The sequence below is a fragment of the Hemitrygon akajei genome, chromosome 13 (genome assembly GCF_048418815.1).
Source record: "Hemitrygon akajei chromosome 13, sHemAka1.3, whole genome shotgun sequence".
In the NCBI taxonomy this organism is placed as follows: domain Eukaryota; kingdom Metazoa; phylum Chordata; class Chondrichthyes; order Myliobatiformes; family Dasyatidae; genus Hemitrygon; species Hemitrygon akajei.
The window spans coordinates 2,104,766-2,131,818 of record NC_133136.1 but is presented as its reverse complement, the minus strand read 5'-3'; the positions used below and the strand labels follow the sequence as shown (position 1 = coordinate 2,131,818).

Here is a 27,053-nt window from a genome sequence, read left to right as displayed (position 1 = left end):
TGAGCTATGCCTAGCCACACAGTCGTGTATATAGAGGGTAGAGTAGTGGGCTAAGCACACACCCCTGAGATTTGCCAGTGTAGATCGCCAGCGAGGAGGATATGTTATCTCCAATCTGCACAGACTGTGGTCTTCCGGTTAGGAAGTCAAGGATCCAATTGCAGAGGGAGGTACAGAGGCCCAGGTTCTGTAACTTATCAATCAGGATTGTGGGAATGATGGTATTAAATGCTAAGCTATAGTTGATGAACAGCATCCTGACGTAGGTGTTTGTTTTGTCCAGGTGGTCTAAAGCCATGTGAAGAGCCATTGAGATTGCGTCTGCCGTTGACCTATTGTGACAATAGGCAAATTGCAATCGGTCCAGGTCCTTTCTGAGGCAGGAGTTCAGTCTAGTCATGACCAACCTCACAAAGCATTTCATCACTGTCGATGTGAGTGCTACCTAATGATAGTCATTAAGGCGCTGGTATAATTGCTGCCTTTTTGAAGCAAGTGGGAACTTCTGCCCGTAGCAGTGAGAGGTAAGGAGGAAATTTTTTTAGCCAGAGAGTGGTGATTCTGTGGAATTCTCTGCCACTGACTGCAGTGGAGACCATCCATGGGTATATTTAAAGTGGAAGTTGATCATTTCCTAATCAGTCAGGGCATCAAAGGATATGGTGAGAAGACAGGTGTATGGGGGTGAGTGGGATTGGGGTTAGTCATGATGAATGGTGGAGCAGACTCGATGGGCTGAATGGCCTACGTGTTCCCATGTCTTCTGGTCTAACTAGATTTGTACTGGAGTTGAGAAGAATGAGGGGGAGGGAGGATCTCATTGAAACCTATCAAATATGGAAAAGTCTTGATAGAGTGGATGTGGAGAAGATGTTTCCTGCCGTGGGTGAGTCTGGGACCAGAGGACACAGTATCAGAATTCAAGGATGTTCCTCTAGAACAAGGATGATGAGGAATTTCCTTATCCAGAGGGTAGTGAATCTCTGGTATATTTAAGGCTCTGGATCAGTTAGGGCATCAAAGATTATGTGGAGAAGGCAGGAAAATGGGGTTGAGAGCGATAATAAATCAGCCATGACTCGATAAGCTGAATGGCCGAACTCTTCTCCTGTGTCTTGTGGTCTGTCTCATTGTTGGATTCTGTGTCAGGTGTAACTTGCCACCGATCTCGGAGAAGTACAGCACGGACGTTGGACTGAAGACAGATATTGTGACAATAAATCCAAGCATTGTGACTGAGAGGTGAGTAGGTTCACTCACTCTATCCCAGCTTGAGTGCTTCGTGATCACATTCATTCAGGGTCACATGATTGTACAAGCCTGTTTCACCTGCAGTATCCTGGGAAAGTGTACTGGAGCGAGAATGGACTGGGGGTACTGTCCCACACTGCTCCCGTACTGGTGTAGCCTGTGGAAGCCGAGGATGATGGAGACGTTATCCGGGAACTTTCACCATTAGTCTTAATGGAGAGAGGATCTGATAACATCGGAGATGAGGAACAATGGTTCCGGGAGTATGACTCACTGATCCACTCTGGCAACACAGGTTGTTGCTGGATCCGTTCCAGTTCTCTTAACTGTTGCTGTTGTTGCAGGATGTAGGCATGCTGGATGTGGGTTACTGATGTTGAATGTATGTTCTGGCTGTATCACTGACTCAGTAAAACAGCCAGTGTAACCAAATCCCACCCACCCTGAAACCTCAGATACCCCAGACATTCTCCCTTCTCCCCTCTCCCATCAGGCAGTATAGTCATAAACACCCCCACCCCAGACATTATCCCCTCTCCCAATGGGCAGTATAGTCATAAACACCCCCAACCCAGACATTCTCCCCTCTCCCATCGGGCAGTATAGTCATAAACACCCCCACCCACCCCACACATTCTCCCCTCTCCCAATGGGCAGTATAGTCATAAACACCCCCACCCCACACATTCTCCCCTCTCCCATCGGGCAGTATAGTCATAAACACCCACAACCCAGACATTCTCCCCTCTCCCATCGGGCAGTATAGTCATAAACACCCCCACCCACCCCAGACATTCTCCCCTCTCCCATCGGGCAGTATAGTCATAAACACCCCCACCCCAGACATTCTCCCCTCTCCCATCGGGCAGTATAGTCATAAACACCCCCACCCACCCCACACATTCACCCCTCTCACATCGGGCAGTATAGTCATAAACACCCCCAACCCAGACATTCTCCCTTCTCCCATCGGGCAGTATAGTCATAAACACCCCCACCCACCCCACACATTCACCCCTCTCACATCGGGCAGTATAGTCATAAACACCCCCAACCCAGACATTCTCCCCCTTCTCATCGGGCAGTATAGTCATAAACACCCCCACCCACCCCAGACATTATCCCCTCTCCCAATGGGCAGTATAGTCATAAACACCCCCACCCCAGACATTCTCCCCTCTCCCATCGGGCAGTATAGTCATAAACACCCCCACCCCAGACATTCTCCCCTCTCCCATCGGGCAGTATAGTCATAAACACCCCCACCCACCCCACACATTCACCCCTCTCACATCGGGCAGTATAGTCATAAACACCCCCACCCCAGACATTCTCCCTTCTCCCATCGGGCAGTATAGTCATAAACACCCCCACCCACCCCACACATTCTCCCCTCTCACATCGGGCAGTATAGTCATAAACACCCCCAACCCAGACATTATCCCCTCTCCCAATGGGCAGTATAGTCATAAACACCCCCACCCACCCCAGACATTCTCCCCTCTCCCATCGGGCAGTATAGTCATAAACACCCCCAACCCAGACATTCTCCCCCTTCTCATCGGGCAGTATAGTCATAAACACCCCCACCCACCCCAGACATTCTCCCCTCTCCCATCGGGGAGTATAGTCATAAACACCCCCAACCCAGACATTCTCCCCCTTCTCATCGGGCAGTATAGTCATAAACACCCCCACCCACCCCAGACATTCTCCCCTCTCCCATCGGGGAGTATAGTCATAAACACCCCCAACCCAGACATTCTCCCCCTTCTCATCGGGCAGTATAGTCATAAACACCCCCACCCACCCCACACATTCTCCCCTCTCCCATCGGGCAGTATAGTCATAAACACCCCCACCCCACACATTCTCCCCTCTCCCATCGGGCAGTATAGTCATAAACACCCCCAACCCAGACATTCTCCCCTCTCCCATCGGGCAGTATAGTCATAAACACCCCCAACCCAGACATTCTCCCCTCTCCCATCGGGCAGTATAGTCATAAACACCCCCACCCCAGACATTCTCCCCCCTCCCATCGGGCAGTATAGTCATAAACACCCCCACCCACCCCAGACATTCTCCCCTCTCCCATCGGGCAGTATAGTCATAAACACCCCCACCCCACACATTCTCCCCTCTCCCATCGGGCAGTATAGTCATAAACACCCCCACCCACCCCACACATTCTCCCCTCTCCCATCGGGCAGTATAGTCATAAACACCCCCAACCCAGACATTCTCCCCCTTCTCATCGGGCAGTATAGTCATAAACACCCCCACCCACCCCAGACATTCTCCCCTCTCCCATCGGGCAGTATAGTCATAAACACCCCCACCCACCCCAGACATTCTCCCCCCTCCCATCGGGCAGTATAGTCATAAACACCCCCACCCCACACATTCTCCCCTCTCTCATTGGGCAGTATAGTCATAAACACCCCCAACCACCCCACACATTCACCCCTCTCACATCGGGCAGTATAGTCATAAACACCCCCAACCCAGACATTCTCCCCCTTCTCATCGGGCAGTATAGTCATAAACACCCCCACCCAGACATTCTCCCCCTTCTCATCGGGCAGTATAGTCATAAACACCCCCACCCACCCCAGACATTATCCCCTCTCCCAATGGGCAGTATAGTCATAAACACCCCCACCCCAGACATTATCCCCTCTCCCAATGGGCAGTATAGTCATAAACACCCCCACCCCAGACATTATCCCCTCTCCCAATGGGCAGTATAGTCATAAACACCCCCAACCCAGACATTCTCCCCCTTCTCATCGGGCAGTATAGTCATAAACACCCCCACCCAGACATTCTCCCCCTTCTCATCGGGCAGTATAGTCATAAACACCCCCACCCACCCCAGACATTATCCCCTCTCCCAATGGGCAGTATAGTCATAAACACCCCCACCCACCCCAGACATTATCCCCTCTCCCAATGGGCAGTATAGTCATAAACACCCCCACCCCAGACATTCTCCCCTCTCACATCGGGCAGTATAGTCATAAACACCCCCACCGCAGACATTCTCCCTTCTCCCATCGGGCAGTATAGTCATAAACACCCCCACCCCAGACATTCTCCCCCTCTCCCATCGGGCAGTATAGTCATAAACACCCCCAACCCAGACATTCTCCCCCTTCTCATCGGGCAGTATAGTCATAAACACCCCCACCCACCCCAGACATTCTCCCCTCTCCCATCGGGGAGTATAGTCATAAACACCCCCACCCCAGACATTCTCCCCCTTCTCATCGGGCAGTATAGTCATAAACACCCCCACCCACCCCAGACATTCTCCCCTCTCCCATCGGGGAGTATAGTCATAAACACCCCCAACCCAGACATTCTCCCCCTTCTCATCGGGCAGTATAGTCATAAACACCCCCACCCACCCCAGACATTCTCCCCTCTCCCATCGGGCAGTATAGTCATAAACACCCCCACCCACCCCACACATTCTCCCCTCTCCCATCGGGCAGTATAGTCATAAACACCCCCAACCCAGACATTCTCCCCTCTCCCATCGGGCAGTATAGTCATAAACACCCCCAACCCAGACATTCTCCCCTCTCCCATCGGGCAGTATAGTCATAAACACCCCCACCCCAGACATTCTCCCCCCTCCCATCGGGCAGTATAGTCATAAACACCCCCACCCACCCCAGACATTCTCCCCCCTCCCATCGGGCAGTATAGTCATAAACACCCCCACCCCACACATTCTCCCCTCTCCCATCGGGCAGTATAGTCATAAACACCCCCAACCCAGACATTCTCCCCCTTCTCATCGGGCAGTATAGTCATAAACACCCCCACCCACCCCAGACATTCTCCCCTCTCCCATCGGGCAGTATAGTCATAAACACCCCCACCCACCCCAGACATTCTCCCCCCTCCCATCGGGCAGTATAGTCATAAACACCCCCACCCCACACATTCTCCCCTCTCTCATTGGGCAGTATAGTCATAAACACCCCCACCCACCCCAGACATTCTCCCCTCTCCCATCGGGCAGTATAGTCATAAACACCCCCACCCACCCCAGACATTCTCCCCCCTCCCAACGGGCAGTATAGTCATAAACACCCCCCACCCACCCCAGACATTATCCCCTCTCCCATCGGGGAGTATAGTCATAAACACCCCCACCCACCCCACACATTCTCCCCTCTCCCATCGGGCAGTATAGTCATAAACACCCCCACCCACCCCAGACATTCTCCCCTCTCCCATCGGGCAGTATAGTCATAAACACCCCCACCCAGACATTCTCCCCTCTCCCAATGGGCAGTATAGTCATAAACACCCCCAACCCAGACATTCTCCCCTCTCCCATCGGGCAGTATAATCATAAACACCCCCACCCACCCCACACATTCTCCCCTCTCCCATCAGGCAGTATAGTCATAAACACCCCCAACCCAGACATTCTCCCCTCTCCCATCGGGCAGTATAGTCATAAACACCCCCACCCACCCCACACATTCTCCCCTCTCCCATCGGGCAGTATAGTCATAAACACCCCCAACCCAGACATTATCCCCTCTCCCAATGGGCAGTATAGTCATAAACACCCCCAACCCAGACATTCTCCCCTCTCCCATCGGGCAGTATAGTCATAAACACCCCCAACCCAGACATTCTCCCCTCTCCCATCGGGCAGTATAGTCATAAACACCCCCACCCCAGACATTATCCCCTCTCCCATCGGGCAGTATAGTCATAAACACCCCCACCCCAGACATTCTACCCTCTCCCATCGGGCAGTATAATCATAAACACCCCCACCCACCCCAGACATTCTCCCCCCTCCCAACGGGCAGTATAGTCATAAACACCCCCAACCCAGACATTCTCCCCTCTCCCATCGGGCAGTATAGTCATAAACACCCCCACCCCAGACATTATCCCCTCTCCCATCGGGCAGTATAGTCATAAACACCCCCACCCCAGACATTCTCCCCTCTCCCATCGGGCAGTATAATCATAAACACCCCCAACCCAGACATTCTCCCCTCTCCCATCGGGCAGTATAGTCATAAACACCCCCACCCACCCCACACATTCTCCCCTCTCCCATCGGGCAGTATAGTCATAAACACCCCCACCCACCCCACACATTCTCCCCTCTCCCATCGGGCAGTATTGTCATAAACACCCCCAACCCAGACATTCTCCCCCTTCTCATCGGGCAGTATAGTCATAAACACCCCCACCCACCCCACACATTCACCCCTCTCACATCGGGCAGTATAGTCATAAACACCCCCACCCACCCCACACATTCACCCCTCTCACATCGGGCAGTATAGTCATAAACACCCCCACCCACCCCACACATTCACCCCTCTCACATCGGGCAGTATAGTCATAAACACCCCCACCCACCCCACACATTCACCCCTCTCACATCGGGCAGTATAGTCATAAACACCCCCACCCACCCCACACATTCACCCCTCTCACATCGGGCAGTATAGTCATAAACACCCCCACCCACCCCACACATTCACCCCTCTCACATCGGGCAGTATAGTCATAAACACCCCCACCCACCCCACACATTCACCCCTCTCACATCGGGCAGTATAGTCATAAACACCCCCACCCACCCCACACATTCACCCCTCTCACATCGGGCAGTATAGTCATAAACACCCCCACCCACCCCACACATTCACCCCTCTCACATCGGGCAGTATAGTCATAAACACCCCCACCCACCCCACACATTCACCCCTCTCACATCGGGCAGTATAGTCATAAACACCCCCAACCCAGACATTCTCCCCCCTCCCATCGGGCAGTATAGTCATAAACACCCCCACCCACCCCACACATTCTCCCCTCTCCCATCGGGCAGTATTGTCATAAACACCCCCAACCCAGACATTCTCCCCCTTCTCATCGGGCAGTATAGTCATAAACACCCCCACCCCAGACATTCTCCCCCTTCTCATCGGGCAGTATAGTCATAAACACCCCCACCCCAGACATTCTCCCCCTTCTCATCGGGCAGTATAGTCATAAACACCCCCACCCACCCCAGACATTCTCCCCTCTCCCATCGGGCAGTATAATCATAAACACCCCCAACCCAGACATTCTCCCCCTCTCCCATCGGGCAGTATAGTCATAAACACCCCCACCCACCCCACACATTCTCCCCTCTCCCATCGGGCAGTATAGTCATAAACACCCCCAACCCAGACATTCTCCCCCTTCTCATCGGGCAGTATAGTCATAAACACCCCCACCCCACACATTCTCCCCTCTCCCATCGGGCAGTATAGTCATAAACACCCCCACCCACCCCAGACATTCTCCCCCCTCCCATCGGGCAGTATTGTCATAAACACCCCCAACCCAGACATTCTCCCCCTTCTCATCGGGCAGTATAGTCATAAACACCCCCACCCCAGACATTCTCCCCCTTCTCATCGGGCAGTATAGTCATAAACACCCCCACCCCAGACATTCTCCCCTCTCCCATCGGGCAGTATAATCATAAACACCCCCAACCCAGACATTCTCCCCTCTCCCATCGGGCAGTATAGTCATAAACACCCCCACCCACCCCACACATTCTCCCCTCTCCCATCGGGCAGTATAGTCATAAACACCCCCAACCCAGACATTCTCCCCCTTCTCATCGGGCAGTATAGTCATAAACACCCCCACCCCACACATTCTCCCCTCTCCCATCGGGCAGTATAGTCATAAACACCCCCACCCACCCCACACATTCTCCCCTCTCCCATCGGGCAGTATAGTCATAAACACCCCCACCCACCCCACACATTCTCCCCTCTCCCATCGGGCAGTATAGTCATAAACACCCCCAACCCAGACATTCTCCCCCTTCTCATCGGGCAGTATAGTCATAAACACCCCCACCCCAGACATTCTCCCCCTTCTCATCGGGCAGTATAGTCATAAACACCCCCACCCCAGACATTCTCCCCTCTCCCATCGGGCAGTATAATCATAAACACCCCCAACCCAGACATTCTCCCCTCTCCCATCGGGCAGTATAGTCATAAACACCCCCACCCACCCCACACATTCTCCCCTCTCCCATCGGGCAGTATAGTCATAAACACCCCCACCCACCCCACACATTCTCCCCTCTCCCATCGGGCAGTATTGTCATAAACACCCCCAACCCAGACATTCTCCCCTCTCCCATCGGGCAGTATTGTCATAAACACCCCCAACCCAGACATTCTACCCTCTCCCATCGGGCAGTATAGTCATAAACACCCCCACCCACCCCAGACATTCTCCCCTCTCCCATCGGGCAGTATTGTCATAAACACCCCCCTCCCAAACGTTTTCTCTTCTCCCCTTTCCCAACAGGCAGAAACTACAAAAGGCTGAAAGTGTGTGTCATCCAGCTGAAGGAGTTTCTATCCCGCTAATTTAAGACTATTGAATGGTATTCTCTTCTGTACTCAAGGCCATCTCACATACCGGACCATTGGCCACTGACATCTCTCACCAGAGGCCACAGTCCTGGGCCAGCCTTTCAAGTTGTCACCAGGTGCAACCTGTCTTCTCGATGTACCCCTCTCTCCCAGGGAGGAGGACTTTGGAGTTTCTGTAGTCTGGGTTTTTACCGGATGAGGTTGCTAGCCCGATGCCCAATCCTCCTCCTTTCACAGCTCGGCTTGGGACTGTGCATGGCTGAGTAACTAAGTGGTTCCCTATTATGATAAGGTGGACTCTTAACTTCACAATTAACCTCATTATGATTTTGCACCTTATTGATCCCTGGGCGCTAGTGAGGGTAGAAACAGGATGATTTGGCAAATTAAGGTGTGGCTGACAAGCTTGTGTAGGGGGCAAGGCTTCAGGTTCTTGGATCACTGGGATGACCCTTTCTTCAAAAGGGTCAGGCTGCACCTGAACCCGAGGGGGCCCAATATTCTGGTGGGCAGGTTTGTTCGAGCTGTTGGGCAGTGGTTAAACTAATTTGGTGGGGAGGCTGGAAAGCAGAATGAAGAGACCCAGGATAGGGCAGATGGTAAAAAGGTAAAGATAGCGTGCAGTCAGACTGTCAGGAAGGGCAGGCAGGTATTAGGACAAAATTGCAGCCAGCAGGGTGAGTATCAGTGCATTAGGGTTTCAGAATCAAAAAGGGTAGCAAATACAGAACTCAAAGTGTTATATCTCAATGCATGGTGTTACGAATCTGTAACCTTTTAGAAACAAACCAGCAACAATAGATTTCACACTGGAGTCTGGTTTTGATGTTAAAACCACTGTCTTTATTAGTATCTACTTATAATATAGTAACAACCAAGATAAACAAAAGATAACGGTGTAATGTGTATAAATGTATGCATATATAACTCCCAAACTATCGAGCCTGGGCAAACAAAGCTTAGAGTCTTGAGATGGTAAAGTAGGAAAGTTCAGTCATCCACGGAATAAATGATGGGAGAGAGATATTTGTAATCCAAGGTAAATGTAGAGAGATGGCAATTATGTTGAATTCCACAGGTAAACGAAAACCGTCATCGAAGATCTTGTCCGTTGAATCAATCCAAAGTCACTCAGATATATCACCAAAGTGACCTGTCAAAGGAATGTCGTCTTCCAGTGATTACCACATAACATACCCAGGCAAGGGTTAACTTCGAGTGGCCCCACAGGACATTCCTAAATCCCCTCCTTTGGATTATGTGAAGTGACGGACACACATTCTGGAGCAAACTTTGCCCTGGCAGTTCTTAAATCCAAGTCTTACTCAGACTACAAGAGTAGCTGTTCTGTCTCTCATAGAAACATAGAAAATAGGTGCAGGAGTTGGCCATTCGGCCCTTCGAGCCTGCACCGCCATTCAGTATGATCATGGCTGATCATCCAACTCAGAACCCTGTACTTGCTTTCTCTCCATACCCCCTGATCCATTTTGCCACAAGGGGCATATCTAACTTCCTCTTAAATATAGCCAATGAACCGGCCTCAACTGTTTCCTGTGGCAGAGAATTCCACAGATTCACCACTCTCTGTGTGAAGTTTTTCCTCATCTCGGTCCTAAAAGGCTTCCCCTTTATCCTTAAACTGTGACCCCTCGTTCTGGACTTCCCCAACATCGGAAACAATCTTCCTGCATCGAGCCTGTCCAATCCCTTTAGAATTTTATACGTTTCAATAAGATCCCCCCTCAATCTTCTAAATTCCAGTGAGTATAAGCCTAATCGATCCAGTCTTTCTTCATATGAAAGTCCTGCCATCCCAGGAATCAATCTGGTGAACCTTCTCTGTACTCCCTCTATGGCAAGAATGTCTTTCCTCAGATTAGGGGACCAAAACTGCACACAATATTCTAGGTGCGGTCTCACCAAGGCCTTGCATAACTGCAGTAGAACCTCCCTGCTCCTGTACTCAAATCCTTTTGCTATGAATGCCAACATACCATTTGCCTTTTTCACTGCCTGCTGTACCTACATGCCCACCTTCAATGACTGGTGTACAATGACACCCAGGTCTCGTTGCATCTCCCCTTTTCCTAATCGGCCACCGTTCAGATAATAATCTGCTTTCCTGTTCTTGCAACCAAAGTGGATAACCTCACATTTATCCACATTAAATTGCATCTGCCATGAATTTGCCCACTCACCTAACCTATCCAAGTCACCCTGCATCCTCTTAGCATCCTCCTCACAGCTAACACCGCCGCCCAGCTTCGTGTCATCCGCAAACTTGGAGATGCTGCATTTAATTCCCTCATCTAAATCATTAATATATATTGTAAACAACTGGGGTCCCAGCACTGAGCCTTGCGGTACCCCACTAGTCACTGCCTGCCATTCTGAAAAGGTCCTGCTTACTCCCACTCTTTGCTTCCTGTCTGCCAACCAATTCTCCATCCACATCAATACCATACCCCCAATACCGTGTGCTTTAAGTTTGCACACTAATCTCCTGTGTGGGACCTTGTCAAAAGCCTTTTGAAAATCTAAATATACCACATCCACTGGCTCTCCCCTATCCACTCTACTAGTTACATCTTCAAAAAAATTCTATAAGATTCGTCAGACATGATTTTCCTTTCACAAATCCATGCTGACTTTGTCCAATGATTTCACCTCTTTCCAAATGTGCTGTTATCACATCTTTGATAACCGACTCTAGCATTTTCCCCACCACTGATGTCAGACTAACCGGTCTATAATTCCCCGGTTTCTCTCTCCCTCCTTTTTTAAAAAGTGGGGTTACATTCGCCACCCTCCAATCCTCAGGAACTGATCCAGAATCTAAGGAGTTTTGAAAAATTATCACTAATGCATCCAATATTTCTTGGGCTACTTCCTTAAGCACTCTGGGATGCAGACCATCTGGCCCTGGGAATTAATCTGCCGTTAATCCCTTCAATTTACCTAACACCACTTCCCTACTAACATGTATTTCCCTCAGTTCCTCCATCTTACTAGACCCTCAGTCCCTTACCATTTCCGGAAGATTATTTACGTCCTCCTTAGTGAAGACAGAACCAAAGTAGTTATTCAATTGGTCTGCCATGTCTTCACCCTCCCACCAGTGTTTTCTGCTCCTTAGTGTTATGCAGCTCTACCCATATTGATTCCACATCCTCCAGGCTAATGTCCTTCCTTTCTATTGCATTAATCTCCTCTCTAACCAGCAATGCTACCCCACCTTCTTTTCTTTCCTGTCTATCCCTCCTGAATATTGAATATCCCTGGATGTTGAGCTCCCATCCTTGGTCACCCTGGAGCCATGTCTCTGTGATCCAAACTATATCATATTCATTAGTAACTATCTGCACATTCAATTCATCCACCTTGTTATGAATGCTCCTCGCATTGATACACAAAGCCTTCAGGCTTGTTTTTACAACACTCTTAGCCCTTATACAATTATGTTGAAAAGTGGCTCTTTTTGTTTTTTGCCCTGGATTTGCCTGCCTGCCACTTACTTTTCACTTTACTACTTTTTGCTTCTACCCTCATTTTACACCCCTCTGTCTCTCTGCACTTGTTCCCATCCCCCTGCCACATTAGTTTAAAGCCTCCTGAACAGCAGTAGCAAACGCTCCCCCTAGGACATTGGTTCCAGTCCAGCCCAGGTGCAGACCGTTCTGTTTATACCAGTCCCACCTCCCCCAGAACTGGTTCCAATGCCCCAGAAATTTGAATCCCTCCCCCTTGCACCATTTTTCAAGCCACGCATTCATCTGAAATAGCCTCCTATTTTTACTCTGACTAGCACATGGCACTGGTAGTAATCCAGAGATTATTACCTTTGTGGTCCTACTTTTTAGTATATCTCTTAACTCCCTAAATTCACCTTGTAGGACCTCATCCCGTTTTTTACCTATATCGTTGGTACCTATGTGCACCACGACCACTAGCTGTTCACCCTCCCATTCCAGAATGTCCTGCAGCCGCTCAGAGACATCCTTGACCCTTGCACCAGGGAGGCAACATATCATCCTGGAGTCTCGTTTGCGGCCGCAGAACCACCTATCTATTCCCCTTACAATCGAATCCCCTATCACTGTAGCTCTCCCACTCCTTTTCCTTCCCTCCTGTGCCACAGAGCCACCCATGGTGCCATGAACTCAGCTGCTGCTGCCTTCCCCGATGAGACATCTCCCCCAACAGTATCCAAAACAGTATATCTGTTTAGGAGGGAGATGACCTCAGGGGACCCCTGCACTACCTGCCTACTGTTACACTGTCTAGTGGCCACCCCTTCCCTTTCTGCCTGTGTAGCCTTTACCTGCTGTGTGGCCAACTCACTGAACGTGCTATTCACAACTTTCTCAGTATTGCGGATGCTCCAGACTGAATCCAATCGCAGCTCCAGACGCTCAATGTGGTTTGCCAGAAGCTGCAGCTGGACACACTTCCTGCACACGTAGTCGTCAGGGACACTGGAAGTATCCCTGATTTCCCACATACTGCAGGATGAACAAACCACGGGGCCGATCTCATCTGCCATGACCTACCCAATACTTGCCTCAACTTTTGAAACTTTCTCCTTTGAAAGGAACTTACCCGGCCTTACCTCACTTGGAGTGAAGCTCGTCTGCCGCCTCTTCTCGTCGAAGCCTCTTGAGTCAAAGCCTCAAATCTCCACTTCTTCACTGGCGCACTCACTTACTGGCCGCTTTCCACAGGCCGCTCCGCTTGAGGTAACCCTCTATTTATTTGTTTGATCTTTTCAAACTGTTTGGTCACCTGACCTCGATTGCCCAATCAGCTGCTTTCTGCTGAGTCTGAGCTATTCAAATCTTGATTGTCTAATCAACGGCTTTCTGCTGAGCTATTCAAATCTTGATTGACTTGATCGCACAGTCCAACTGCCAAAACTGCCAGAATCTCTCGAGTCAAAGCCTCAAATCTCCACTCCTTCACTGGCCCACTCACTCACTGGCCTCTTTCCACAGGCCGCTCTGCTTGAGGTTTCTCTCGTTCCAACTGACTGTTTCTGTCTCTCTCTCTGACTCTGTCTCTCTCTCTCTCTCTCTCTCTCTCTCTCTCTCTCTCTCTCTCTCTCTCTCTCTCTCTCTGTCTCTCTCTGTCTCTGTTTCTGTCTCTCTCTCTGACTCTGTCTCTGTCTGTCTCTCTCTCTGACTGTTTCTGTCTCTCTCTGACTCTGTCTCTCTCTCTCTCTCTCTCTCTCTCTCTCTCTCTCTGTCTCTGTCTCTCTCTGTCTCTGTCTCTCTGACTCTGTCTGTCTGTAAAAACCAGAAGTGAGCTGAGAAAGCTGCCGGCTGATGTCACTGTTAGTCTCGCCTCAATCGGGCACTCTCTTAAAGTGACAGTCCACAGCAAACAAAACCTATGGGTTTGTAACAATGGAGTATAAGAAATAAGGTGGATGATCTTGTTGCATTATTACAGATCATCAGGTATGATGTTGTGACCATCACTGAATCGTGGCTGAAGGATGGTTGTAGTTGGGAGCTGAATGTCCAAGGTTACACGTTGTATCGGAGGGATAGGAAGGTAGCCGGGGGGAGGCGTGGCTCTGCTGGTACAGAATGACATCAAATCAGTGGAAAGATGTGACATAGGCTTGGAAGATGTTGAATCCTTGTGGGTTGAGTTAAGAAACTGCAAGGGTAAAAGAACGTTGACGACAGTTATATACAGGCCTCCCAACAGTAGCTGGGAGGTGGACTACAGATTGCAACAGGAAATGGAAAGGTGTGTTAAATGGGCAATGTTATGGTAGTCATGGGAGATTTTAACATGCAGGTTGATTGGGAAGATCCGGTTGGAAATGGATCCCAAGAGAGTGAGTTTGTTGAATGCCTACAAGATGGCTTTTTAGAGCAGTTTGTCGTTGAGCCTATTTGGGGATCAGCTATACTGGATTGGGTGTTATGTAATGAACCAGAGGTGATTAGGGAGCTAAAGGTAAAAGAGCCCTTAGGAGCCAGTAAACACAATATGATTGAGTTCAACTTGAAGTTTGATAGGGAGAAAGTAGTGTGATATAACGGTATTTCAGTGGAGTAAAGGAAATTACAGTGGTATGAGAGAGGATTTAGCCAAAGTAAGTTGGAAGAAGCTGCTGGCAGGGATGTCAGCAGAGCAGCAGTGGTGTGCATTTCTGGGAAAAATGAGGAAGGTGCAGGATAGATGTACTCCAAAAACAAAGAAATACTCAAATGGTAAAATAGTACAACAGTGGCTGACAACGGAAGTCAAAGCTATTGTAAAAGCAAAAGAGAGAGCATACAACAAAGCAAAAATTAGCAGGAAAATAGAGGATTGGGAAGCTTTTAAAAACCTTCAGAGAGCAACTAAAAGAATCATTAGGAGTGAAAGGATGAAATATGAAAGCAATCTAGCAAACAATATCAAAGTAGACAGTAAAAACTTTACCAAGTATGCAAAAATTAAAGAGAGATGAGAGTAGATATAGGACCAGGAGAAAATGAGGCAGGAGAAATAACAGGGGACAAGGAAATGGTTGATGAACTAAATGAGCATTTGGCATCAGTCTTCACTGTGGAAGACACTAGCAGTGTGCCAGGTGTTGTAGTGTGTGAGGGGAGAGATGTGAGTACAGTTACTATTACAAGGGAGAAGGTGCTCAAAAAGCTGAAAGACCTAAAGGTACATAAGTCACCTGGATCAGATGAACTGCACCCTAGGGTTCTGAAAGAGGTAATTAGTAGAGATTGTGGGGGCATTAGTGATTATCTTTCAAAAATCATTAGATTCTGGGATGGTGCCAGAGGACTGGAAAATTGCAAATGTCACTCTATTCTTTAAGAAAGGAGGAAGGCAGTAGGAAGTAAATTATAGACCAGTTAGCCTGACCTCAGTGGTTGGGAAGATGTTAGACTCAACTGTTAATGATGAGGTGATGGAGTACTTGGTGACACAGGACAAGGTAGTACAAAGTCAGAATGGTTTCCATAAGGGAAAATCCTGTCTGACGAACCTGTTGGAATTCTTTGAGGAGATTACAAGTAGGACAGATAAAGGGGATGCAGTGGATGTTGTAAATTTGGACTTTCAGAAGGCCTTTGTCAAGGTGCCACACAGGAGGCTGCTTACCAAGTTAAGAGCCCATGGTATTACAGAAAAGTTACTAACATGGTTAGAGCTTTGACTGATTAGTTGAGGCAGCGAGTGGGAATAAAAGGATCCTTTTCTGGTTGGCTGCCAGTGACGAGTGATGCTCTGCAATGGTTGGTGTTGGGACCACTTCTTTTTCTGCTGTATATCAATGATTTAGATGATGGAATAGATGGCTTTGTTGCCAAGTTTGCAGATGATATGAAGATTGGTGGAGAGGTAGGTAGTGTTGATGAAACAGATAGGATGCAGAAGGACTCAGACAGATTAGGAGAATGGGCAAGAAAGTGGCAAATGAAATACAATGTTGGAAAATGGCATGGTTATTCACTTTGGTGGTAGAAATAAATGTGCAGACTATTTTCTAAATGGGGAGAAGATCCAAAAATCTGAGATGTAAAGGGACTTGGGAGTCCTTGTGCAGAACACCGTAAAAGTTAATTTGCAGGTTGAGTCGGTGATGAGGAAGGCAAATGCAATGTTAGCATTTATTTCAAGAGGTTTAAAATACAAGAGCAGGGATGTAATGCTAAGGCTGTTAAGGCACTGGTGAGGCCTCACCTTGAGTATTGTAAAAGTTTTGTGCGCCTCATCTAAGAAAAGATGTGCTGGCATTGCAGAGGGTGCAGAGGAAGGTCACAAGGATGATTCTGGGATGAAAGGGTTGTTGTACGAGGAATGCTTGATTGCTCTTAGTCTGTACTCACTGGAATTCAGAAGGGTGAGGGGTGATCTCATTGAAACCTTTCAAATGTTGTAAGGCCTAGACAGAGTAGATGCGGAAAGGATGTCTCCCATGGTGGGAGAGTCTAGGACAAGAGGGGCAGCTTCAGGATAGAGGGCCATCCATTTAAAAACAGAAATGCGGAGAAATTTCTTTAGCCAAAGGCTGGTGAATTGGTGGAATTCATTACCACAGGCAGCTGAGGAGGCATATTTAAGGTAGAGATTGGGTATATTTAAGGCAGAGATTGATAGGTTCTTGATGGGACATGGCATCAAAGGTTATAGAGAGAAGGCTGGGGAGTGGGGCTGAGGAGGGGAAAAAGGATTATCCATGATTGTGGGTTTAGTACCTTTTTTTAAGGATTATATGGGTTGGCACAACATGGAGGGCTGAAGGGCCTGTACTGTGCTGTAGTGTTCCATGGTTCTATGGAATGTAGAGCAGACTCATAGAACATATAGAACATAGACTAGTACAGCACAGTACAGGTCCTTCGGCCCACAATGTTGTGCCAACCCTTAAAACCTGCCTCCCATATAACCCCCCACCTTAAATTCCTCCATATACCTGTCTAGTAGTCTCTTAAACTTCACTAGTGTATCTGCCTCCACCACTGACTCAGGCAGTGCATTCCACGCACCAACCACTCTCTGAGTAAAAAACCTTCCTCTAATATCCCTCTTGAATTTCCCACCCCTTACCTTAAAGCCATGTCCTCTTGTATTGAGCAGTGGTGCCCTGGGAAAGAGGCGCTGGCTGTCCACTCTATGTATTCCTCTTAATATCTTGTATACCTCTATCTTGTCTCCTCTCATCTTCCTTCTCTCCAAAGAGCAAAGCCCTAGCTCCCTTAATCTCTGATCATAATCTATACTCTCTAAACCAGGCAGCATCCTGGTAAATCTCCTCTGTACCCTTTCTAATGCTTCCACATCCTTCCTAATAGTGAGGCAACCAGAACTGGACACAGTACTCCAAGTGTGGCCAAACCAGAGTTTTATAGAGCTGCATCATTACCTCACGATTCTTAAACTCTATCCCTCGACTTATGAAAGCTAACACCCCATAAGTTTTCTTAACTGCCCTATCTACCTGTAAGGCAACTTTCAGGGATCTGTGAACATGTACCCCCAGATCCCTCTGCTCCTCCACATTACCAAGTATCCTGCCATTTACTTTGTACTCTACCTTGGAGTTTGTTCTTCCAAAGTGTACCACCTCACATTTCTCTGGGTTGAACTCCATCTGCCACTTCTCAGCCCACTTCTGCATCCTATCAATGTCTCTCTGCAATCTTCGACAATCCTCTACACTATCCACAGCACCTCCAAACTTTGTGTCGAATGCAAACTTGCCAACCCACCCTTCTACCCCCTCATCCAGGTCGTTAATAAAAATCATGAAAAGTAGAGGTCCCAGAACCGATCCTTATGGGACACCACGAGTCACAACCCTCCAATCCGAATGTACTCCCTCCACCACGACCCTCTGCTATCTGCAGGCAAACCAATTCTGAATCCACTTGGCCAAACTTCCCTGGATCCCATGCCTTCTGACTTTCTGAATAAGCCTATTGTATGGAACCTTGTCAAAGGGCCAAATGGCCTAATTCTGCTCCTGTGTCTTATGGTCTACTTGCACTGCACTTTCTCTGTAGCTGTTACACCGTATTCCACACGGAGGACATACAGACTCCTTACAGGTGACATTGGAATTGAGCGCTGAACTCTGACAGTCTGAGCTGCTATAGCGTCACGCTAACTGTTTCGCTTCCGTGGTACTTTTTCACTGTACATGTGACACTAATGAACCAATTTACAGATTAATGACTTTGGGAAATGGAAAAGTAATAATGGGGACAAAAATTGAAAGAGAAATTTCCCTTGTTGAGCTTTGTTGTGAAAATGTTTTTGCTTTTAGATTTCAAAAGCTGGAAAAGTGGAGGCGGCCATTTTATGAAGTCCTACAAGCCTATGAAAATGCATCTGTAGTCATGCCAGCTTTCTACAACACCCGTAACACGGACGTTTCATTCAGAGTCAAGTATGTTCTGGATGACTTTGAGTCCCAGCAGTCCATGTTCTATTTCCATCCCCGCTATCTTGAGAATGTTTCCCGTTTCTGGATGAGATATGGGCTGAGAGCCAAGCGCCTCAGCAGTGGTCTTATGCTGGTCACTGCTGCGATGGAGTTGTGTGAGGAGGTCCACCTGTATGGCTTCTGGGCATTTCCCATGGACCCCTCTGGGTTTTACATCACCCACCATTACTACGACAATGTCAAACCTCGGCCAGGCTTCCATAAGATGACTTCTGAAATCTTCAACTTTCTGCACATGCACAGTAAGGGGATTCTACAGGTCCACACAGGGATTTGTAGCTGATGTTTGTACTATGGAAACAGACACACCTAGAAATTCTGATTAGATAGATAAATGCAATACTCATTGAAATATTCATTGAAAGGGCCACCCTTTCATCTCAATGGGTAGATAAGTATGCAATAATTAGCCTAGTAATGCTATCACTGTGATAAGAAATACAAAGATGTCTTCAATAAAACTTTGACCTTTTAATAATCGTTGGTCAAAGGGTTAACACGAGGTTTTATGGAAAGTTGTTGTCCTTGTCAGTGGTATTTCCAGCTGTTTGATTCTTTAACCAGTTCAATGTGGAACCTTCTAAGCTGTTGATTTTCTGGTTATGATGATTTTTGTTTAAAGATTAGCTTTATTTGTAAGATGTACATCAAAACAAACAGTGAAACACCATTTTTTTTCAAATCAAATCAGTGAGGATTGTGCTGGGGGCAGCCCGCAAAGGTGCCACTCTTCTGGCACCAACGTAACATGCCCACGATTTACTACCCCTAAACCGCGCCATGGTAGTGTAGCAGTTAGCCCACTGCTGTTACAGCTCAGGGCGTTCTAGAGTTCAGAGTTCAATTCCGGCATCCTCTGTAAGGAGTTTGTACGCTGTCCCTGTGGAATGCATGGGTTTCCTCCAGCTGTCCCATTTCCTCACACAGTTAGATTAGGCTAAGGGTTGTTGGACAGCGTGGCTCATGGGCCTGAAGAACCTGTCCAGTGCTGTATCTACAAATGTAACCCGTATGTCTTCAGACTGTGGTAGGAAACTGGAGCACCTGGAGGAAACCCACGTGGTCACAGAGAGGATGTACAAACTTCTTTCAGACAGTGTCAGGAATTGAACCTTAAACTTACAGCTGGCTGAAGTGTTACACTAACCACGACTACACTATTATGCCGCCCATGTTTATTAAACACTGAGATCAGTTTCTACCCAAGTGTAGAGAGTAACACTAACCCTTATGCCAGGCACCAACTCTCAATCCCCAAAGCCAAAGTGAATCATTGAATCAAATTTACTTTTCAGAAGAGGACCAATCAGCTCAGTCTGTCCACGCTGGCTGGAAAGGCATTCTGGGTAATGGGGGACACATTGTGACCAGTACATTTTGATTAAGCAGCTGCCTCAATTAGCCAAAGTTTCATGGAACTAGTTAAAAAGTTACAGAGTTCAAAGTAAAATTTATAATCAGAGTACATACATGTCATCACATACAATCCTGCGACTATTTTTCTGCAGGTATATATAGCAAATCTATAGAACAGTAACTGTAAACTGTAAGCAAATTGTGTGGCTAGGCATAGCTCAAATACCATCTATAAATTTGCTGATGATACAACCATTGTTGGTAGAATCTCAGATGGAGATGAGAGGACAGGAGTGAGATATATCAACTAGTTGAGTGGTGTTACAGCAACAACCTTGCACTCACATCAATAAGATGAAAGAACTGGCTGTGGACTTCAGGAAGGGTAAGACGAAGGAACACATACCAATCCTGATAGAGGGATCAGAAGTGGAGAGAGTGAGCAGTTTCAAGTTCCTGGATGTCAAGATCTATGAGGATCTAACCTGGTCCCAACATATCGATATAGTTATAAAGAAGGCAAGACAGCAACTATACTTCATTAGGACTTGAAGAGGTTTGGTACGTCAACAAATACACTCAAAAACTTCTATAGATGTACCATGGAGAGCATTCTGACAGGCTGCATCACTGTCTGGTATGGAGGGGCTACTCCACAGGACGGAAAGAAGCTGCAGAGGGTTGTAAATCTAGTCAGCTCCATCTTGGGTACTAGCCTACAAAGTACCCAGGACATCTCCAGGGAGCAGTGTCTCAAAAAGGCAGCGTCCATTATTAAGGACCTCCAGCACCCAGGGCATGCCCTTTTCTCACTGTTACCATCAGGTAGGAGGTACAGAAGCCTAAAGGCACACACTCAGCGATTCAGGAACAGCTTCTTCCCCTCTACCATCTGATTCCTAAATGGACATTGAACCCATGAATACTACCTCACTTTTTTAATATATATTACTTCTGTTTTTGCATGATTTTTAATCTATTCAATATACGTACACTCTAATTGATTAACTTTTACTTTTTTCTTCTATATTATGTATTACATTGAACTGCTGCTGCTAAGTTAACAAATTTCACGACACATCCCGGTTATAATAAACCTGATTCTGATTCAAATGCAGATATACATAAATAGCAATAAATAATGAGCATGAAATAACAATGTAACAGAGTCCTTAAGTGAATGTAGTATTTCCTTTTGTTCAACAGCCTGATGGTTGAGGGGTAGTAACTGTTCTTGAACCTGATGTTGCGAGTCCTGAGATACCAATGCCTTCTACTTGATGGCAGCAGTGAGAAAAGAGCATGGACTGTGTAGTGAGGATCTTTGATGATGGATGCTGCTCTTCTACAGTAATGTTTCATATAGATGTGCTCAATGGTTGAGAGGGTTTTTACCCATGAGTACTGAGCTGAATCCACTACATTCTGTAGGATTTTCCGCTCAAAGGCATTGGTGCTCCTATAGCAGGCTGTAATGCAGCCAGTCAGCACACTTTCCAGCACAGATCTATAGAAATTTGCCAAAGTTTTCAATGACACGCCAAACCTCTGCAGACTCCTGAGGAGGAAGAGGCACTGTTGTGCTTTCTTCACAATAATATTTATATGATGGGTCCAAAACAGGTCTTCTGAGACAATGATACCCAGAAATTTAAAGTTACCCACCCTCTCCATTTCTGATCCTGCGATGATTACTGGCTCATTGACCTCTGGTTTCCCTCTCCTGAAGTCTGTCAGTTCCTTTGTCTTATTGACATTGAGGGAGAGGTTGTTGTTATTATACCACTCAGCCAAGTTTTCCATTTCCCTCCTGTACGCTGATTCATCACCCCCTTTGATACAGTCCACAACAGTGGTGTCATCAGCAAACTTGTATAGGGCCTTGGAGCTGTACTTAGCCACTTAGGTGTAAAGCCAGTAGAGCAGGGAGTAAGTACACAACCCTGCTGTGCTCTTGTACTGATGGAGATTGTGGAGGAGATGTTTTTGCCAATACGAACTGACGGGTCTGTAAGTGAGGAATTCCAGGATCACGCACGAGGGGGTGTCGAGGCCCAGATCTTGGAGTGCTTGAAACCACAGTGAGCAAAACAGTTCTGAATTGTCTTGCTGCTTAGTTCTCGCAAAATATCAGTGATATAAATCACTGCTTTTAGCACATACAATGGCTGCTATTCAAAAACAGTTTGCTCTAAGCATGGTGTAATGTCTAACGGCCACACAAGTTCCCATTGTTCAGGAACAGTCTCCTGTCCCAATTAAGAGGAATCCTGGCTCTTTTCTCCATTAGTTTTTATTCTTTAAGATTTGTCCCAAATAAGTGGCTGCCCCAATTAACCAATGGCCCAATTAACCAGAATCTACTGTATTTTGGTTAATCAGCTCTTTAGACATAACCATGGATTTACAGCAATTCATACGTTTATACAGATATTAAATCTGCTTCCATTCTGCCTCCAGCATATTTAAAGTTCCAGGTCCTCTCTGCTGTTTCATGAGCATGGGCTAACAGTGTTGTGTTTAGTGCATTGCCTTACAGAGCTAATATTCACTGACTGAGGTTCAATTCCCTCCACTGTGTGTAAGGACAAGAGATTCTCCAGATGCTGGATATCCAGAGCAGCACATACAAAATGCTGGAGGAACTCAGCAAATCAGGCAGCATCTGTGGAAATGAACAAACAGTCAATGTATGAAGACAGACAGACATACTTTATTGATCCCGAGGGAAATTGGGTTTCATTACAGCCACACCAACCAAGAATAGTGAAGAAATATAGCAATATAAAACCATAAATAATTAAATAATAATAAGTTAATCATGCCAAGTGAAAATAAGTCCAGGACAAGCCTATTGACTCAGGGTGTCTGACACTCCTAGGGAGGAGTTGTAAAGTTTGATGGCCACAGGCAGGAATGACTTCATATAAGTGTTACATCTCGGTGGAATGAGTCTCTGGCTGAATGTACTCCTGTGTCTAACCAGTACATTATGGAGTGGATGGGAGTCATTGTCCAAGATGGCATGCAACTTGGACAGCATCCTCCTTTCAGACACCACCGTCAAAGAGTCCAGTTCCACCCCCACTACATCACTGGCCTTACGAATGAGTTTGTTGATTCTGTTGGTGTCTGCTACCCTCAGCCTGCTGCCCCAGCACACAACAGCAAACATGATAGCACTGGCCACCACAGACTCGTAAAACATCCTCAGCATCATCCGGCAGATGTTAAAGTACCTCAGTCTCCTCAGGAAATAGAGATAGCTCTGACCCTTCTTGTAGACAGCCTCAGTGTTCTTTGACCAGTCCAGTTTATTGTCCATTCGTATCCCCAGGTATTTGTAATCCTCCACCATGTCCACACTGACCCCTTGGATGGAAACAGGGGTGACCACTGCCTTAGCCCCCCTCAGGTCCACCACCAGCTCCTTAGTCTTTTTCACATTAAGCTGCAGATGATTCTGCTTGCACCATGTGACAAAGTTTCCCACCGTAGCCCTGTACTCAGCCTCATCACCCCTGCTGATGCATCCAACTATGGCAGAGTCATCAGAAGGGTCTCATCCAGAAACATTGACTGATTATTCTACTTGACCTGCTAAGCTCCACCAGCATTTTGTGCATGCTGCACTATCTGTAAGGAGTCTGTAAGTTCTCCCCATGACTACGTAGGTTTCCTCCAGGTGATCCAGTTTCCTCCCGCATTCCAAGGATGTATGAGTTAGGGTTAATGAGTTGTGGGCATGGTCTGTTTGCTCTGGAAGCTTGGCAACACTTGCAGACTGCCCAGCACAATCTCTGCAGGTTTGATTCGATGCTAACTGCACCCTCACTGTATGTGACAAGTAAAGCTAATCTTTAATAGTCATAGAAAACTACAGCACAGAAACAGGCCCTTCAGCCCAATCGTTCCATGCTGACCTATTTAAATTGCCTACTCCCTGCATAGCCCTCCTATCTATGTACCTATCCAACCTATCAAAATCAAATGCACTACTTGTGCTGGCAGCTCGTTCCACACTCACACGACCCTCTGAGAGCAGAAGCTTCCGGTTATGTTTCCTTTAAACGTTTCACCTTTCAACATTATCATTTGATCTTTAAAGATAATCCTTTTCACTTTAATTTTCTTCTCTACTCCATCTAGTTCTCTGAACAATTGACAACTGTCAAGTCACTTTTTATTGTCATTAGGTCATTGATTGTCGGTCCTGTGATTATTGAAACATTAGTAAGAATTCCTGGATATGCCCCCAAAATCTTTCATCCTATTCAAAGCCTGTAATTCTCCTTGTCATAATGATGTAATGATTGATACCAGGGTCCAGAGGAGATTCACATGAATTATCCTGGGAATGAAAGGGTTAACATATCAGGAGCATGTGATGGCTCTGAGCCTGTACATGCTGGAGTTTAGAAGAATGAGATTGAAATTTACCAGATATTGAAAGGCCGAGATAGAGGACATGGGAAGGATGTTCCTATAGTGGGGGAATCCAGGAGCAGAGGGCACAGCTTCAGAATAGTGAGACATCTATTTAGAACAGACTTGACAAGGAATTTCTTTAGCCAGAGTGTGACAGATCTGGAGTTCATTGCCACAGTTGGCTGTGGAGGCCAAGTCTTTGGGTGTATTTAAAATGGAGATTGATAGGTTCTTCATTAATCAGGTGTCAAAGGTCACAGGGAGAAGGCTGGAGAATGGGGTTGAGAGGGATAATAAATTTAGCATGATGGAATGGTGGAGCAGACTCAATGGTCAAATTCTGCTCCTGTATTTTACTGTCTTGTGAAATATCATTAATTGTTCATTTACCTTTGCTGGTGGCCATAAGAAACTTTAAAAGCACTTATGTTACTCACCAGAAGGTTTATTTATAGAGTCATAGAGTTATACAGCATGGAAACAGGCCATTTGGCCCAACTGGTCTCTGCTGAGCAAAGTGTCTCAACCAAGCTGGGCCCATTTGCCAATATTCGGACTACTTATCCAATCAAGATCCCAGTGTAATCTTTGATAACCTTCCTTGCTCTCTCCATTTTAATGTAATCTGCAAAATTACTAACCCTTAAGTTAGTAATTTCTTATCCAAATATAGTGTAAGTTCTTATCCAAATTTCTGATACAGAACACAAAAAACAATAGGCCCAACACCAACCCCTGAGACACACTATTTGTCACAGGCCTTTAGGCCAAGAAACAAACCACTACCATCATCCTCTGATTCTTACCATCAAACTAGTTGTGTAACCAATTAGCCAGATCTTCCTGGATCCTATGCATAGAACATAAAGCAGAGAGCACTACAGCACAGCACAAGCCCTTTGGCCCACAACGTTGTGCTAAACATTTAGCCTAATCTAAGATCAATCTAACCCTTCCTGCCCACAGAGCCCTCCTTTATCCTACCTATCTAAGAGTCTCTTAAATTTCTGTAATGTATCCAGGTACAGTATTGTTTGCCAAGTATGAGGTTGTGGCCATCACTGAATCGCGGCTGAAGGATGGTTGTAGTTGGGAGCTGAATGTCCAAGCTTACACGTTGTATCGGAGGGATAGGAAGGAAGGCAGAGGGGGTGGTGTGGCTCTACTGGTAAAGAATGGCATCAAATCAGTAGAAAGAAGGATCAGAAACTGTTGAATCCTTGTTAAAAAACTGCAAGGGTAAATGGACGTTGATGACAGTTATATACAGGCCTCTCAGCAGTGGGTGGGAAGTGGAACACAGATTACAACAGGAAATAGAAAAGGTGAGTCAAAAGTGCAATGTTATGGTAGTCATGGGAGATTTTAACACACTGGTCGATTGGGAAAATCAGGTTGGTAATGGATCTCAAGAGAGTGAGTTTGTTGAATACCTAAGAGATGGCTTTTTAGAGCGGTTTGTCATTGAGCCTACTAAGGGATCAGCTATACTGGATTGGGTGTTCTGTAATGAACTGGAGGTGATTAGGGAGCTTAAGGTAACAAGAATTGGTAATCACAATATGATTGTGTTCAACTTGAAATTTGATAGGGACAAATTCCCTATCATAGCAGTATTTCAATGGAGTAAGGGAAATTACAGTGGTATGAGAGAGGAGTTGGCCAAAGTAAATTGGAAGGAGATGCTGGCAGGGATGTCAGCAGAGCAGCAATGGAATGCGTTTCGGGGAAAAATGAAGAAGCTGCAGGACATGTGTATTCCAAAACCAAAGAAATACTTAAATGGCAAAATAGTACAACCATGGCTGACAACAGGATTCAAAATTAATGTAAAAACAAAAGAGAGGGCATACACCAAAGCAAAAATTAGAGTGAAGATAGTGGATTTTGAAGTTTTTAAAAACCTACAGAGAGCAATTTAAAAAAATTAGAAGGAAAAAGAAGAAATATGAAAGCAAGATAGAAAATAATATCAAAATGGATAGGAGAAGTTTTTTCAAGTATGTAAAAAATAAAAGAGAGATAAGAGTTGATATAGGACTGCTAGAAAATGAGGCAGGAGAAATAATAATGGGGGACAAGGAGATGGCAGATGAACTACTAAGTATTTTGCATCAGTCTTCACTGTGGAAGTCACTAGCAGTGTGCCAGATGTTGTAGTGTGTGAGGGGAGAGATGTGAGTACAGTTACTATTACAAGAGAGAAGGTGCTCAAAAAGCTGAAAGACCTAAATGTACTTAAGTCACCTGAACCAGGAGAACTGCACCCTAGGGTTCTGAAAGAGTAGCATTAGAGATTGTGTCAGCGTTAGAAATGTTCTTTAAAAAATCATTTCACTCTGACATGGTGCCAGAGGACTGGAAAATTGCAAATGTCACTCCACTCTTTAAAAAAGGAGGAAGGCAGCAGAAAAGAAATTATAGAACAGTTAGCCTGACCTCAGTGGTTGGGAAAATGTTGGAGTCAATTGTTAAATATGAAGTTATGGAGCACTTGGTGACACAGGGAAAGGTAGTTCAAAGTCAGCATGGTTTCCTTCAGGGAAAGTCCTGCCTGACGAACCTGTTGGAATTCTTTGAGGAGATTACAAGTAGGATAG

The 27,053-nt window shown here is 46.6% G+C and overlaps 1 protein-coding gene across 2 annotated transcripts in view; it reads left to right on the top strand.

The window, feature by feature from the left end:
• Nucleotides 1-22,778, top strand: part of st8sia5 (ST8 alpha-N-acetyl-neuraminide alpha-2,8-sialyltransferase 5) — a 157,340-nt gene extending 134,562 nt beyond the window's left edge. Inside the window, exons 6-7 of one of the 2 annotated variants that reach the window (XM_073064038.1) lie at nt 1,150-1,242; nt 18,490-22,778. In XM_073064038.1, coding sequence (XP_072920139.1) covers nt 1,150-1,242; nt 18,490-18,952 — 556 coding nt within the window. In that variant the 3' untranslated portion in view covers nt 18,953-22,778. The remainder of the gene's footprint in view (nt 1-1,149; nt 1,243-18,489) is intronic. The other variant, XM_073064039.1, reaches the window with a different exon arrangement.
• The last annotated feature ends 4,275 nt before the right edge of the window (nt 22,779-27,053 follow it).